At 44.2% G+C, this 17,457-nt stretch overlaps 1 protein-coding gene across 9 annotated transcripts in view; it reads left to right on the forward strand.

Annotated features, from left to right (window-relative positions):
* The window catches only part of SOX5 (SRY-box transcription factor 5), a 786,737-nt gene that overhangs the window by 437,272 nt on the left and 332,008 nt on the right, over positions 1-17,457 (forward strand). For 5 of the 9 annotated variants that reach the window (XM_053407448.1, XM_053407449.1, XM_053407452.1 and 2 more), the window contains one exon: positions 13,741-13,972. The exons of 2 other annotated variants lie outside the window; for them this stretch is intronic. In XM_053407448.1, the coding sequence (XP_053263423.1) occupies positions 13,742-13,972 (231 nt within the window). In that variant the 5' untranslated portion in view covers position 13,741. The remainder of the gene's footprint in view (positions 1-13,740; positions 13,973-17,457) is intronic. 2 more of the 9 variants (XM_053407450.1, XM_053407451.1) reach the window with 1 other exon arrangement.

Genomic DNA, 17,457 nt, shown 5'->3' on the forward strand with positions numbered 1-17,457 from the left:
CCCTAAGGGTCATCTAGTCCAACCCACTGCAATGCAGGAATCCGGCTCGCAGCCATCCCTGGGTGGGCCCCAACCCCCAACCTTCCAGTTAATAACCAGATTCACTGACCCATTGTGTCACTCAGGAGGTGTGTAATATATCATAAGCTAGTTTTCAATAATGTAAATATACAGTGGTACCTCGGGTTAAGTACTTAATTCGTTCCGGAGGTCCGTTCTTAACCTGAAACTGTTCTTAACCTGAAGCACCACTTTAGCTAATGGGGCCTCCCGCTGCTGCCGCGCCGCCGGAGCACGATTTCTGTTCTCATCTTGAAGCAAAGTTCTTAACCTGAAGCACTATTTCTGGGTTAGCGGAGTGTGTAACCTGAAGCGTATGTAACCTGAAGCGTATGTAACCTGAGGTACCACTGTCTATATATTTGCCCTCTGCCGGTGCCAAACATTTTCCTTCTCTTTCAAGGGGAAATTGATGATTAATAATAATAATAATAATAATAATAATAATAATAATACCAAACACTACCTGTGAAGAGTTCCCTTGTAGCTAAAAAAGTGAAGTAAATTCCTTAGAGTAGTTCTAGCAGGATAAATTCAGTCAGCTTAATATAAAACAAATGGCACAGGCACTAACTTCGGAGGAGTTTTTTAGCAAATAAATGAGCTTGCAGGTTTAATTCAAGCCCAACCAAGCAGAGGCTTTCTGCATGAGAGAAGTCACCGATCAGGCCGGGCCTTCTCTCAACGTAAACAATGGCCCAATGGCCGCGTCCTGCCGTTTTCAAATTTGTGCTGATATGAGCCCATTGTGTTTGACATGGCAGCCTCATTCTGGAATGTTCCCTGGGGCTGGGGCCACAGTCCCGTGCCTTGGTCTCCACTCCTCTGCCTGTTAGGTCTTGACATGGGCAGGTGGGAGCCAGATTATGGGTAGCTGTTGTCAGTGTGCAGAGCCACGGTGGAAATACATTGGGAGCTGAAACCCCTTGCCTGTCCCTGGCATCGAAATGCTTGTCCAAATGGAGGTAAACAGGTGCCCAGTTTCTGTTGGTGCACCGGCCAAAGCTCTTTCCTTGAACTTTTCCTCGTTGAAATGGTTGCTAGATGGCTCGACTGTGAGGGAGCGTGATGAAAAATTGTCCTGTGCCAACATGTCTAAATTCGCCACTCAAATGTCAATGATAATGATAATGATAATAATACAGTGCTACCTTGGGTTACAAACACCTCAGGTTACAAACACTTCAGGTTACAGACTCCGCTAGCCCAGAAGTAGTACCTCGGGTTAAGAACTTTACCTCGGGATGAGGTAAACAGAAATCGTGCAGAGGTGGCATGGCGGCAGGGGGAGGCCCCATTAGCTAAAGTGGTACCTCAGGTTAAGAATGGTTTCAGGTTAAGAACGGATCTCCAGAACGAATTAAGTTTGTAACCAGAGGTACCACTGTAATAACAGCAACGACAATAATAATAATTCCATCTTAAGTGGGAAGATTTACCTCAGTGGTTGCTTTGGATTAATTTGACCACTCTTGTTTTTCTAGTCATTAAACAGTACGCCTCATAAACTGTTGGTATACCAAATACTAAGTACCATTGCTTGTCATCTGTCACATGGTGTTGCATTCAAAATACTAGTATCTGTTCTGTTTTGGATGCAGTTGTTTTATCATTATTGATCAATATGTTGGCTGTCTATTTTATGCTGAACCTCACCCTGCCACATATATAAAGTGTGGGCTATATATCTTTTAAATAAATAAATTATCAAATGCTGTTGCATGTCAGTCATCGAACATGCAGTTCATTGGGTTGTATACAAAGCAGGACTAGCAGACTTCCACTGCTGCAACAGCATGTCTGTCTCTTCTCTTCCCCCTGCATATACCTAAAATCTGCTCTGGGGTCCCCAACTCTCCAGAACTGATTTGGGGGCATATGTGAGAGGTTGTAAGGAAGAAGAGTCTCTTGTGCTAGTGGAACAGTAGCGTTGGACACTACCCATTATTTCTTAACTACATTTATTTCTCTTTATTTGAATCAAGGCAGCATATGTAGGATTTCCAGGTAGTTACTGCATAATATGCCTTTAAACCATGCCAAATACCATGTTGGCATGTTGGCTACCAACATCTGTCAAATATTAAATGGTATTTCTTGTCAACTTTCAAATACTGTCAAACATGAAGTGTCACATATCAAGTGCTGACATTAAATATCATTGGATGTCAAATATGCAATTAATATTTGGCAAATGTTTGAGTATGATGAGAATATCTGGAGGATATTCAGAATCAAACTTCATTATGGAGAATTTTTAGTAGACTTTTGAGAGGCAAATTTGTTTCAGTACTGCCCCACCGTCTGACTCTTAATTTTATAGATTACTTTAAGGAGGAAATGGATCGTTCATCCTTTAAGGAATTATTTTTCTAATTACCTCCCGTTTTCAGGGGAAACTGACTTCTTTTTGGCTAACAAACGTCTAATGACTGCTTTCTTGACAGCCACTTTTGGCTATTTAGCTAGCACTAGTTTGACTTTGAAAATTGCAATTTTATTCTATTATGTGAGCATTTCCCTTTTCTGTACAGTATAGCAAGGTATGGAATCTCTATTGGGCTTATTCAAAGGCCCTTTCTGTCTGGAGGCCTAGGCAATAAGTGATCCCAGCAAATAATGTCCTTGGTTTTCTTTTCTCTGCTCTATTTGGCTCCCAGTGTCTCCTGATTGGCTGGGATTCATATAGAGTGTCTGGGAGCCCTTCCATCCTCAGTGTTGAACATCCGGCCAATGGAAGCAACAAAACGAAAGAGAAGAGAGATCTCAAAGAAGAGAGACACCCCCCCCAAAAAAAAAGTATTGTAGCAATGTATTTAGGCAAAAGTGTACCTTCTTCCAGGGCAATACCATAGATTTGGAAGGGACCCTGAGGATCATCTAGTCCAACCCCCCAGAATGTGCAGCTGTCCCATATGGGGATCGAACCTGCAACCTTGGCGTTATTGCTCTAACCAACTCAGAACAACCATACATCTCTATCACAAACTCCCACTCTCTTAGTTGAAATACTGCAAGAAAAACAAAAGTATCTTTTCTGGCTTCTTCCTTGGCCAAATGCAGCTGTTTGTGATTGAGGCCTCATCCAGACTTCCTTTTGTACCCTGTTTCTAGGCACAGGTCAGCACTTTCAAGTGTTGTATCCGAGTGCTTTTAAAAAACAACAACAACATGGCACTTTCCCCGTGAAAACCCACTATTTACCACCAAATCGGAGGAAATAGCAACCTGCAGAAAATCCGAATTGCCGATTGTTCCAATTCAGCATTAAAGAGTGGGTTTTCAGGGAAAAGCACCAGGGCAAAATTCTTTAAAATACAAATAAGTGTTTTTACATGGTGCCTTAAAGTGCAGATCTGTGCCTAAAAACTCTGGGGCAAAGATTGTGTGTGGGTAAGCCCAGAGGTGCAAAAGCGATGTTCAGCATCAGCCGGGGCAGTTAATAAACAAAACAAAGCCTCTGGATTGGCCAGGGCTAGTATAATTTTTAGTTTTGCCTGAATAACAGAGGAAAAGGTTTTGCCTGACTTGGTTCATGCTCAGATTTCCATATCTGGTCTTCACACAATCCATCAGCCCATATATATCAGCGAGATTTCAAGGCTGTACGTTTTTACAATCTCTTCACATTGGCAAGGGCCTTAGCTCAGTGGCAGATAACCTGCTTTGCATGCTCAAGGTTCCAGTTTCAATCCCCACCATCAGCCGGCCGGACTGGGAAGGGCTCTTCTCTGAAACCCTGGAGGGCTGCTGCCACTCAGTGTAGACAGTCCTGGCCATGATGCTCCAATTTAAAGCAGCTTCTCACCATTTCACGTTGGTGAGCTTTGGGCACGTATCTTGACTTCCATGCAATGTTTTGGCAACCTTTGCCAATATGCAAAAGAGATCTCAGCACAGCCTATGCTGGTTTTCATTTGCCAAGCCTCGGGTCCGGATCGCATTTACATGAAATTAAGTTGCACAGAGGTGTGTCGAGGGTGTCTGCTGTCACGGAGCTTTTTGGCTCGGAGTTTGCTCACTTGGAATGCGTTAACCAATCTATTGTTTCCCTTTGCCCATGAAAGGAAAAAAGGGGGAGGAAAAATAGCATGCATGCATATAAAAAATGGTGAGTGATTGATGTGTTCATAGAAACTAATAATTAACAGATTATTATGTCCCAGGATGATTGACAGCAGAGACACATTTTATTTATTTCATCTTGTGGCATTTTTTTTTTTTAAATTTTATGATCAACAAGTTAGGGTTCTTTGTTTGTTTGTTTCTCTTTCAGTAAAGGAACACATAGTGGAAGAGGTGTATGAGTGGAGGGAAGTTTTCATTGGGGAGTTAGGGACTTCCCTGAAGCTTGTTCTCTAGATGAGCCTTTCCCAGCTGTGGGTCCTGTTGGACTACAGCTCCCATCATCCCTGGCCTTTGGTCCTGCTGACAAGGGATGATGGAAGGTGTAGCCCAACAACATCTAGGAACTCAAGGTTGGGTAAGGCTGCTCTGATGTCTCAATTTTTATTTTATTTTAGTTCAGCTTCAAGCGTCCAATGTGACTCAGGCCTTGGTCCATTCCCCCCCCCATTGTTGTTGTTAAAATTTCTGCCAACTTTCTCAGACATTAAGATCATTTGAAGGGGTCCTCTTGGTAGTTCTGCCACCCTCAGAAGTGTGATATCCCTAGCTAGAGTTTTCTCTGGGGCAGTCCCTAAATTGTGAAACTCCATCCCCACAGAGGTGTCTCTAGAATCTTCATTATACAGCTTGTGATGTATGTCAAAGTCCACTTTCCCCCGGGTCTTGACCGTTGAGGTATTTTGTTTTGAGGGATCTACCTCTTTTGCTGAACGTGTGCTGTTCTGTAACAGCTTTATCTCTTTTTGTTATTTCACGCTCTGCTGTTGCAACCCACCCCAGGACAGTATGGTTAATAAGAAATCACATTAATAAATAAATAGCATAAGGAAACGCTACATAAACAATGAACATAAAACAAACCCATAAGAGCAACAGTGAGCAAGCCATTGCTGAGAGGCTTATCCAGTAATGTTTAGCAGCAGTCTTAAGGTCTATAGTAATAATGGTTTTTCTTCCCCATATCCCAGACTCAGTTCTGTACAGCTCATGTCTGCAATATACAAATAGGCCATTACCCTTCGAGACTGATGACCATGGCTATCCATAATTTAGCCTGCCTTCCACAGTCTAAAGAAGGGTTTAGAAAGGTGCTGGTCATCTTTCTTTTTGGTTTGTGTAGAATATGAAGTCCTGACACAGAGTGCAAGAACTCTTGGATGAACAGATCCTGCTTGCCGTAATTCCTGATGCTGGTGCACCAAGGTTGAGCAGTCAAAAGTCTTTCAGTTTTTTGCTATTGCCTATGTAGATGCTGGGACGCAGGTGGCGCTGTGGGTTAAACTACAGAGCCTAGGACTTGCCGATCAGAAGGTCGGTGGTTCAAATCTCCGCGATGGGGTAAGCTCCCATTGCTCGGTCCCTGCTCCTGCCAACCTAGCAGTTCGAGAGCATGTCAAAGTGCAAGTAGATAAATAGGTACCGCTCCGGTGGGAGGGTAAACTGTGTTTCCGTGCGCTGCTCTGGTTCGCCAGAAGTGGCTTAGTCATGCTGGCCACATGACCCGGAAGCTGTATGCCGGCTCCCTCGGCCTATACAATAATAATAATAATAATAATTTATTATTTATACCCCGCCCATCTGGCTGAGTTTCCCCAGCCACTCTGGGCGGCTCCCAATCAGTGTTAAAAACAGTACAGCATTACATATTAAAAACTTCCCTGAACAGGGCTGCCTTAAGATGTCTTCTGAATGTCAGGTAATTATTTATCTCTTTGACATCTGATGGGAGGGCGTTCCACAGGGCGGGCACCACTACCGAGAAGGCCCTCTGTCTGGTTCCCTGTAACCTCACTTCTCGCAATGAGGGAACCGCCAGAAGGCCCTCGGCGCTGGATCTCAGTGTCCGGGCTGAACGATGGGGGTGGAGACGCTCCTTCAGGTATACAGGACCGAGGCCGTTTAGGGCTTTAAAGGTCAATACCAACACTTTGAATCGTGCTCGGAAACGTACTGGGAGCCAATGCAGATCTCTCAGAACCGGTGTTATGTGGTCCCGGCGGCCACTCCCAGTCACCAGTCTAGCTGCCGCATTCTGGATTAATTGCAGTTTCCGGGTCACCTTCAAAGGTAGCCCCACGTAGAGCGCGTTGCAGTAGTCCAAGCGTGAGATAACTAGAGCATGCACCACTCTGGCGAGACAGTTTGCGGGCAGGTAGGGTCTTAGCCTGCGTACCAGGTGGAGCTGGTAGACAGCTGCCCTGGACACAGAGTTAACCTGCGCCTCCATGGACAGCTGTGAGTCCAAAATGACTCCCAGGCTGCGCACCTGGTCCTTCAGGGGCACAGTTACCCCATTCAAGACCAGGGAATCCCCCACACCAACCCGCTCCCTGTCCCCCAAAAACAGTACTTCTGTCTTGTCAGGATTCAACCTCAATCTGTTAGCCGCCATCCATCCTCCAACCGCCTCCAGGCACTCACACAGGACCTTCACTGCCTTCATTGGTTCTGATTTAAAGGAGAGGTAGAGCTGGGTGTCATCTGCATACTGATGAACACCCAGTCCAAACCCCCTACAGCGAGATGAGCGCCGCAACCCCAGAGTCAGTCACGACTGGACCTAATGGTCAGGGGTCCCTTCACCTTTACCTTTATGTAGATGCTAGTAAAGTTCATTAAGTCTTCAAAGTCATCCGGTGTTGAGTGATCGAGTGATCTAGTGCCAACATGCATCAACTTCCTGTGCCTGACTGTAGAGACAGAGAGCATGTCTTTTCCACCCAAGTGCTCCTCCTTCCCATAGTTTCCTTGATGGAACCCCAGACACTGTACATGTGACACTGACCAGTCCCAGACTTGCTTACTTCCAGCAAGACAGTGACCTCATGTGCCTTAAGATGAATCTCAGGAAACAGCTGTGGTTCATTAGTAGAGCATCTGCTTTGCATGCAGGAGGTCCCAAAATGGAATTGTGGAACTCGCTGCCAGAGGACATTAAAGGAGGTTGGTCAAATCAATTGAAGAAATATCTCATTGGTAGAGTGCCTGTTTTGCTTGCAGAAAGGTCCTAGTTTCAATCTCCAGCATTACTTAGAAGGGTTGGTTATGACATTGTCTGAAACCCTAGAAAGCTACTGTAAGTCAGTGTTAAGAGCATAGGAAGAAACTGCTGGATCAGGCTAATGGTCCATCTAGTCCAGCATCCTGTTCCCACAGCAGCCAACCAGATATCTGAGGACCTGCACATATTCTCCCCTCCTGTGGTTTCAAGCAACTGGTATTCTGTGTAGGTAATATTGAGCTAGGTAGACTGGACATAAGGCAGATACCTTTGTTCTTGTACCCTAAACCTTTGACTGGTTTGCTGTATTGGATGACTCTTGAGTTCTAATATTATGAAAATGTATAAGGAAGGCAAGACCTTTGTATAAATAGAGTACTGACCGAGCTTAAATCACATAAAAGAAAAGTTGGAGCCAACCAGTTTTCACCTTGATCTCAAAGCTGGCTGATTGACTCCATCCATGCATCATGGGGCTTAGTGAGAAACCAACTTTGCTCTAATGGAGAAATAGAGTGGGGGGATGTCTGTTACATTAAAAAGAAGTGTGTGTGGTTGGGGAGACATGCAGTTTAAAGCATCTTGTTATATCCTGTGGACTTGGAACTGTCAAAAAAGGCAAAGCCTGTGTTTGAATGGAAATGCCTTCTTTTTCTGTTGGGAATTTTCTGCTCCAAAGTGTACCAACTGTAATTATCCATAACTATGCAGGCCTGTTTTTAATGCTGTTTTATAATTACAGGTCTTAATGCTAGATTATACAAAGTCATTTATAAATAGTCAGAAGAGAAGGACTTCGGGAGTTGTGAACCTGTGGATTGCTGTAAGGTTGTGGCAGCTGATGGGATTTCAGCTGTATATACATATAGATGTGGTGTTAGCCGCGTAATGATTGATGAATCCTTTAATTAATTCCCCAACAAGTTACGATTTATAGCCCCATATCTTTTTCTCCTGACACTTCGGTGTTTGTCACTTTTAAAGACATGGCTAAGCCAGTTCTCTCTCCCCCCCCCCTCAAGCGCCTTTGTGGATTTCTTGAAGTATTTCTGGAGCATTTTGCTGAATGTAACAAGATTAGACTTTCATAATTTTATGGTATAAGCAGTTGAGTTGGAATTGAAGATGGCTGTGCGCAAGATGACAACACCCTTCTGAATGTGGGACGCTTTGTGCATCTGCTTTGGGTTGAGAGGCCTCTGAAGGAATCATCCCTCATTGAACGAGCCAAGTCAAAGCAGTGGGAGGTTATCAAAATCAGTTAGAAAGCATTTGCAAAAGGGCACGATCCACTATGGTGCACGCTCCACTGCAATGAACGGGAGAACATTAGCGGTTTCCCTTCGTGGGTCTTTCTGAGGAATGCTTTGAGGTACCGTATTTTTTGCTATATAAGACTCACTTTTTCCCTCCTAAAAAGTAAGGGGAAATGTGTGTGCGTCTTATGGAGCGAATGCAGGCTGCGCAGCTATCCCAGAAGCCAGAACAGCAAGAGGGATCGCTGCTTTCGCTGCGCAGCCAATCCCTCTTGCTGTTCTGGCTTCTAGGATTCAGAACATTTTTTTTCTTGTTTTCCTCCTCCAAAAACTAGGTGTGTCTTATGGAGCGAAAAATACGTTATATTGTGTCCATTATCTTTCAGGCTTGGGCAATTTGTGATCCAACAATATAAAATCAGCTCAACAGATTTTGTGGGTCAACCAGATACTTGACAGCTTCCCTGCTTTTGCAAGGAGGAATGGCGTCGCTCAGGGGTAGAACATGCTTGCATGTTGAAGATCTTAGGTTCAATCCCCGGGATCTCCAGGCAGGACTGGGGGAGATTCCTCATCTGAAACTTTGGAGAGCCACTGCCAGTCAGTGTAGACGATACTGAGGTACATGGGCCAATGAATTTGACTCATTATAAGGCAAGCTTCCTGTGTTCCTCTGGGCAAAGCATTGAGGCTTATTAGAGTTCTAGTGGCCAACCTGGGTTCAGCTTTGTTGTTTAGTCGTCTTCGTCGTGTTCGACTCTCCGTGACCCCATGAATCAGAGCATGCCTTGGAAACTCTCACTTTCTTCTCAAAGTTTCTCCTTTTTTCATGTCCATGGAGTTTTCTTGGCAAAATACTGGAGTGGTTTGCCAGTTCCTTCTCCAGGTGGATCACATTTAGTCTAAACTCTTGGCTATGACCTGTCCGTCTTGGGTGGCCCTGCACGGCATAGCTCATAGCTTCCTGGAGTTATTCAAGTCCCTTCGCCACGACAAGGCAGTGATCCATGAAGGGGGGCATTCAGCTTAGTGGGTTACAAATTAAGCACATTATTATCTTGTTAATGTAAAGGTAGAACTGCAACAAAATGCTGCCAGTTTGGAGGGCTCCTGCTCATGGTTCCAAACACCCGATCCCATCCCTGCCCTGGTTTTCCATTTCCCCTCCTTTGTTTCATTAGAACAGGGTGTGCATAGCCATTCCTTGAAAGGCACATGCATGTAGTTGCCTTGGAGGCATGAACCTCTGAGGAAACTTGTATTTGTCCCATAGCAAGATGGGATGTGGGTGGCGCTGTGGTCTAAATCACAGAGCCTAGGGCTTGCTGATCAGAAGGTTGGTGGTTCGAATCCCCGCGATGGGTTGCTTGGTCCCTGCTCCTGCCAACCTAGCAGTTTGAAAGCACGTCAAGTGCAAGTAGATAAATAGGTACTGCTCCAGCGGGAAAGTAAACGGCATTTCCGTGTGCTGCTCTGGTTCACAGAAGCAGCTTAGTCATGCTGACCAGATGACCTGGAAGCTGTATGCCGGCTCCCTCGGCCAATAAAGCGAGATGAGCGCCGCAACCCCAGAGTCGTCCGTGACTGGACCTAACAGTCAGAGGTCCCTTTACCTTTACCTTTAAGATATCTGCGTGATGGTCCTAGAAGAATTCCCACTAAAGCTTTAGCTGAAAAACCTATTATGTAAGCAGAATACTGGTGAAACTTCAAGGTGTGACAATAGCACAAGAATAAAGCTAGTGTGAGCATTGATAGGCTTCTTCACGTAAACATAAATTGTGTTGAAGCTATTTGCTGATAGCATTTGACTTCGAAGCAGATGCCAGGTCTATTTATTTATTGGAGAATTAGAAAGTAACTGGTAGGATTCACGGTGAATTCTGCTTTCCCCTCAATTTTGTTAAATGTTTGGGCTTTGGGCAGTAGCTCTCTGGTGCTGGGGCATTTGTACAAATACATTTTTTTTAAAAAAAAAATACTCCATAAAATGCATTGTACATTCGTGGCACCATGTTAAAATGACTAGAATATGCTTTTATCCTCTGTTCCACCTGAAAAGACAAGGTTTGCCACAAACCTAGCAGATCTCCAAACTGTTTTCTCTTTGTAGACCAGAGATGGGCATCCTGTGTCCTTCCAGATGTTGTTGGGACTCCAGCTCCTGTCATCTGTGACCATTGGCCATGCAGGCTTAGACTGATGGGAGCTGGAGTCCAGCAATGAATGGGTAGCAACAAGTTCCCCTTCGGTTTTAAGCAACAGATGATGATCATGCATAGTTAAAGGTAGGGATGGATGGATCTGTCTGCTTCTAGCCCTTAACAATTTTATATTTTTTTAAAAATGCTATGAGAACATTCATATTTAAACACAAATTTTATCACAAAATAGAGTTTAAGTTTGTCTTTTTGGCCCTCGACTTATGCAGTTTAGAACATACTTTATGCTAAAATACACATTTGCATTTTGGGTATCTTTTTGAACCAAGAACCGTATCACAAAATTCAGGGAAGTGCAAAATCCCAAGGATGTTTGGTGCTGATCTGCCGATCCAGTCAGTTTGCACTGAAATTCACAGAAACCAAACTTCTCAAGTATTCCTGAGAGAAGGGATCAGTCATAAAATGTTTTTATTATTATTATTATTAAGTCTCACAGTTTTGAGGGGGAGAATAGCTTTTCAAATCAGGTCATTAGGAGTGAAATAGGCCCTTATTAAAGGCTGTTTAAAGGTGCTGCTTGCTGCCTGGCCCAGTTGAGTGCTATTTCATGTTCACTGTGCCAAATTCTATGGACATTCTCAAGATCACAGCACCCTTCTGTCCCCGCAACACCCTCTGTGGTTCAAGTGGGTACTAGGCTTTTGAAACGGACCTTTTCCAACTGTGAAAAAGAAAATCAGCAATGCTGTTACTGGAATGTTGTGAATGCTGGGTTTTCTTTTGTTTTTCTTACTTGCCCAAGAAATGGTGCCTGGACATTATGCATTCAGGAGCACCTGTGTATATATATCCTTCAGGCCACTTGCTCCAAAGTTGCTTCACTTAAACCAGCTAATTTAGCCCAGTTTTAAGCAGCAAGGATTTTAACCTTCAGGCCTGCCTATTTAGCTATCTATCTATATATGTCTGTCTGTCTATCCCATCTGTCTCATTTCTCTTCAAGGGGCTTAAAGATCTGGGCTTTCTAGGTCCATGTCCAAGCTAGTTCTTTTTTGCTCCAGCACTTTCCCTAGGAAAACCTACTTTTTACCACTGAATTGGAGCAAATGGGAATCCACGGAAAACCTGAATTGCTATTTGTTCCCATTTAGCTTTACAGGTTTTCCTGAGGAAAGCAGCGCAGGGGGTGGGGAGCACTCAGACATGGACTGGGAAAGTCTGGCAAAAGTTTACACACCCTCCAACATTTTTCTGATGAAAATAGGGGTGTTACTACTACTACAACTTTTATTATTTTTACATCACCCATCTCACTGGATTGCCCCAGCCTCCCTGGGTGTCTTCCAACATATATTAGAAACATAAGAGAACATTAAACAATTAAAAACTTCCCTACAGAGGGCTGCCTTCAGATGTCTTGTAAAGGTTCTATAGTTATCTCCTTTGCTTGGGGGTGACATAACTCTATACCCTCCAACATCTTTCTAATGGAAATAAGGACATTCTAAGGAAAAGTGGGACATTCCTGGATCAAATCAGAAATCAGGATGGTGTCTGTAAATTCAAAACTGTCCCTGGAAAATAGGGACACTTGGAGGGTCTGAATTAAGTGTGGATGAGCCCTTATTTTGCCCTATGAAGTCCTGAAGCTAGATTGTCCTTGTAATTCATGTTTGAGGATCTTAATGGGGAGACAGCAGGAAATAATTTTAGGTCTTAAGTTTACTCTGCTTAGCTGGAATCCATATAACCAACCATTTTACCATACCTTGTCACCTATTGTCCCTTTGGACCGAGGGTCCTGAGCCATAGCACTCTTACCGAATTGGTTAGTGGTGTTTCAGCTTTATGCTGACACAAGCAGCACCCTTGATCAAGCTGACATCATCACCATATTTATTTATTTAATATACCGTATACAAAACAAGTGCATATATAAAAGCAGTCAAAACAGCCTGCATTTTTTAAAACAAAAAAAACCCATTACACACATAAGAGCAATTCCAAGAACCGCATATATAAAAACAATTTGAAATCCAAAAACATGCCATCTGTTCGTTTTTTTAAAAATTCTCCACTTGGAAGGCTTGCTGAAAGAGGAAAGTATCCAACAGATGCTGATAACTCAGTAGAAATGGTGTTCATCTGATATGTATTCAAAAATATTAGGGGCCACCACACAAAAGACTTTACTTCAACATCCTGCAGAACAGACCTCTAGATAGGATGGTATCTGCAGGAAGCCCTCTCATGTGCAACACAGTGATCATTTGGGTATATAAGGGCTGAGGTGCATTTTTAAAAAAGGTATCCCGGTCCCAAGTTGTACAGGGCTTTGTACATGCGTTTGAATAGTCAATTTGATCACTCAACGCTTTGGGCATCTCAGACTCATGCATTAAAAGTTGACACTGAAAGATGACTTGCCGATACTCACAAGCAAGTCATCACTTGATCTTACTCTCAATTGATTCTACTCTTACCCATGTGTGGACCAGCTTTTACTGTTCCAGTTGGTGGCTTAAACACGCAAATACAGATGCACACAATGGCCGCTAACACAACTGCTAACTTTCAGCAGCACAAAAGTTTGAGCGTCACAACATTATGGTTCCCCCCCTTCAATACAGAAAATATGGTGTGTGTGTGAGAGTGAGTGAGAGAGAGAGAGAGAGAGAGAGAGAGAGAGGAGCAAGTCAACAGCCATGTACACCGGACAGATGTTCTGCCTTTTGCAAACTCTTCCAAAATGTGGTGTTTTTTTAAGAGAGAGAGAGAGAGAATCAAGTCCCCCTCTGACTATATAAAAATAAAATAAAGTGGAATTGCATTTCATTATGTTGTGCTCTTAGGTAATTTTCCCCTCCCCTTGTGACTGTGTTTAAGAACCCAGCATACAAGAGAGTGCTATATTAGCGTATTATTCTCACAACAAACAGGCGCTATTCTGCTGCTACCTGCTTGGCCGTTGTTCCCGATTGTGTGTGCTTTGCAGTGGTATTTGGATGGTTTCCTGCTCTCCGCCAGCACAAAAAAGGCATTTCTGTTACAATGGCCCCTCACCACACAATGACGGCATTAAGGATTTATGTGGAGGTTTCATTATTTCCCCCTCTTTTGTTCCTTGTAGGATGTCTTCCAAGCGACCAGCCTCTCCGTATGGGGAAACAGATGGAGAGGTAGCCATGGTGACAGGCAGACAGAAAGTGGAAGAAGAGGAGAGTGACGGGCTCCAAGCCTTTCACCTTCCTTTGCATGTGAGTTATCCCAACAAGCCTCATTCTGAGGAATTTCAGCCGGTTTCTCTGCTGACGCAGGAGCCTTGCGGCCACAGAACTCCCACCTCTCAGCAAAACACAATGGTAGGTCTCCTCCAGGCTCCTATTGTGCTTTCGCTTTTGCCTCCACAATAGCTTGGCATCTAAAGACCTCTCCTTTTGTACGGTGCGCGGCTTTGCCATCACATGTACGGAACACATCACAATAATGGGAAAACTTTGACCTAGCCGGACCACTTTTCTTCCTGGCGCCCCCTTCTTCCAACAGAGTGTTGTTTCATCAAGGACCAAAAACACCAACTCTCTCTAGCCTCCAGCTCTCTGCTGAGGGCCTCGGCAAGTTGGGAAGCAGTTGTTGAAATCCTCAGATCAGTCAAATGATATAGTGAAAAAGAAATCACCTCCCTTCTCCCCAGTGGGGTTGCGGAATGAAGGACCCACCCATAGCTCGGCTTAATGTGCATTGTGAACCCCTTTCATTCTCCCTCATGCATTCTCCTCGTGGCTGCCCCACACTTCCTCCTCCCTACATCTTCAGATTTCCTAGTAGGGCAGAGATAAGAGAGCTACACCGACTGCATAGGGAATCTATGGATTTAGGGAGGATATTTTGTGGGACAGGAGTGGTTGGAGGGTAACTTCGCAGGGATGAGGTGGAATTACAGGAGGCACAAAGAGGTTCACAATCCACATAGAATCACAGAATCGCAGAGTTGGAAGGGAGCCTGAGAGTCATCTAGTCCAACCCTCTGCAATGCTGGAATCTTGAGGTTGGAATGCTTGCCAAAATAGATGTGATGTGTGAATCTGGAGCACACTGACCAGAGGCACCTGGGAGCACCCAGATATGGACACAATTTGCACATTAGCATGATCTCTCTGCAAGCACGTAGAAGTGCTGCTGATACTTGCGCTTCTCATAGCAAGCTCATTTTCCCAATGTGGATCGTGATGTACCCAAAATGTCAGCATCCACACAAAAGTGGGGAGTTTCCAGTGGTCTTCCAGAGGACCTCATAGTTTCCAGAACTCCACATGATTTTCAGAGTGACAGCCTTATAGGGAGGTGGGACAAAAATCCCAATAAGGACAGAACAGTCATTCAGTAAGCAGTGCTGGCTGGCTGGCTGGCTGTTGGGCAAGAGGGGGGGAGGGATGGAGTGGGGAAGGGGACTGGAGCAAAGTATCCTGTGAAAGGGCATGACTGGCTGGCTGGAATCCTGAACAGGCCAACATTCTGTTGCCGGTTCCACTTCTAGCTTCAAATAAGTAGTGCCCAGATTGACCATGGCTTGGTCAACCTTGCATGTGGAAGGTTCCCTGGTTTAGTCTGTGACATCTCTAGGTAGAGCTGGGAGAGAACCCTGCCTGAAACCACAGACATCTGCCTCTAGTCAGTGTCAACAATAGTGAGATAGATGGGCAAATTATCTGATTTGGTGTACAGCAGTTTCTTATGGGGGCAGACGTCTTTCCACGCTGGATTGCAGATTCTCAAGAGTAGTCAACCAGATATCGATGGGAAGCCTGAAAGCAGGACTTGAGTACAGCAACACTCTCCCCACTTGTGATTAGCAGCAACTGGTATTCAGTGATGCTGCCTGACAGCAGAGGCAGAACATAGCCATTCTGCTAACGCTCCATGAATTTGACTACTCCTCTTCTAAAGCCACCCAGGTCGGTGGCCATCACAACATCCTGGGGGGTGTCAGGAAGTTCTTCCTAGTGTTTAGTCGTAATCTCCTTTCTTGTAAGTTGAATCCATTGGTTCCATCCATTGACATTTAGGCTATAGGCACCATGTTCAATCAGGGTTTTATTCTATTTTATTTCATCTGTTTTTTCAAATTTATAATCCACACTTTCATAAAAAAAAATACAGCAAGGCAGAGTGCAATATATAAGGATAAGTTCAACAAAAGGTCCATAAAGCCATAGCTAAGAACATCAGCAAAACCCTAATTAATACAGTGCAAGGCCCTCAATTCAGTTTCAGACCCAGATCCTGGTTGAAGCAGTCCTGGATCATTCCAGGTTGGATCAGGGCCATGCCAAAGCATGGTATTGGGCACTGAATTGGACCAGGGGGTTATGCATAGGCCCTGGTATTAACCCCTTTCATCTATTCTTTTTCAAGCCTTCCCAAACTCATGCAGGGTCGCTGATGTGCCATCTTTCTTTAGCTTTTCAAAAACCAGAAAACTATGTTGCTTATTTTATTTTTCAAAATAAATTTGTCACGTGAGAGAGAAAATTCATCATTTTTTCAGTATGTGGCCTCCTCCTTTCCCTGCCGCCTCTGTTTTCTGCATCTAAAGCAAAGAGTTAAATCCTGCTGCTTGCCACTTCAGAGCAAACATGGAGGGTTGATAATTTTATTTCTTGGTTATTCTTTTGCATAGAACAACCTGGTAGGTGGCTATGGGTGTGTGAGGAAGAGAGCCTGTGTGTGTGTGTGTGTGTGTGTGTGTGTGTGTGTGTGTCTTAGAATGAGGAAAGACACACAGAAGCAAAGAGAACGAAAGAGAAAACCTAGATGCAATATCCTTGTACAGTGGTACCTCGGGTTACATACGCTTCAGGTTACATACGCTTCAGGTTACACACTCCACTAACCCAGAAATAGTACCTCAGGTTAAGAACTTTGCTTCAGGATGAGAACAGAAATCATGCAGCGGAGGCACGGCGGCAATGGGAGGCCCCATTAGCTAAAGGGGTGCTTCAGGTTAAGAACAGTTTCAGGTTAAGAACAGACCTCCGGAACGAATTAAGTACTTAAACCGAGGTCCCACTGTATGTACATTACTAGCTTACATTTTGGGAGTCAAGATACATATTGGTGACTGTTCCTGGAAAACACACACACACACACACACACACACACACCCCAGTGGTAACACCAGAAGACGGAAAAAGTGTGGTTGTGGGGAGTACAGAACGGGTAAAGTGGGATTTAGATTTGTCCTCTTTATTTATTTATTGCCCACCCTTCGCCCTAAGTTCTCAGGGTGGGAGGGTGGGTTACAACAATATAACATAATATGAAAAGCAGTTTAAAACAACTTACAATCATAAAAAAATAAGCTTTGGTTAAGCTTTTTTGAAAGATGGAAGCAAAGATAGGGGGACTAGATGGAAACAACTTGTCCAAGGTGTGTGTTTTCCTCCCTTTCTGGTGACTCCTCTCTGTTCAATCCTCAAATTACTCATTTGTATGGGGTAGAATCATAGAATTGTAGAGTGGGAAGGTACCCAAGGGTCATCTAGCCCAACCTTCTAAAATAGTATTAATGGCTGGTAAACTGCCTGAATGGTTCCACAGTGGTTACAATGTCAGACTAGGGTTTGGGAGGCTGAGGTTCAAATTTCCTGTGAACCACAAAGCTCTGCACTAAAAGACCCATCCAGCTAGCCATTCTACGTATATTTTCCCAGCCTATCCTGCCTCGTAGGGTTATTGCGGAGATAAAATGTGCAGAGGCAGCTCCATGTATACCACCTTGAGCTCCTCGGAGGAGTGCCATGAATCTAGATTTTAAGAAGTCTCCTCTCCCTCCCCCCACTCCTTA

Source organism: Podarcis raffonei, chromosome 10, assembly GCF_027172205.1.
Source record: "Podarcis raffonei isolate rPodRaf1 chromosome 10, rPodRaf1.pri, whole genome shotgun sequence".
Classification (NCBI taxonomy): domain Eukaryota; kingdom Metazoa; phylum Chordata; class Lepidosauria; order Squamata; family Lacertidae; genus Podarcis; species Podarcis raffonei.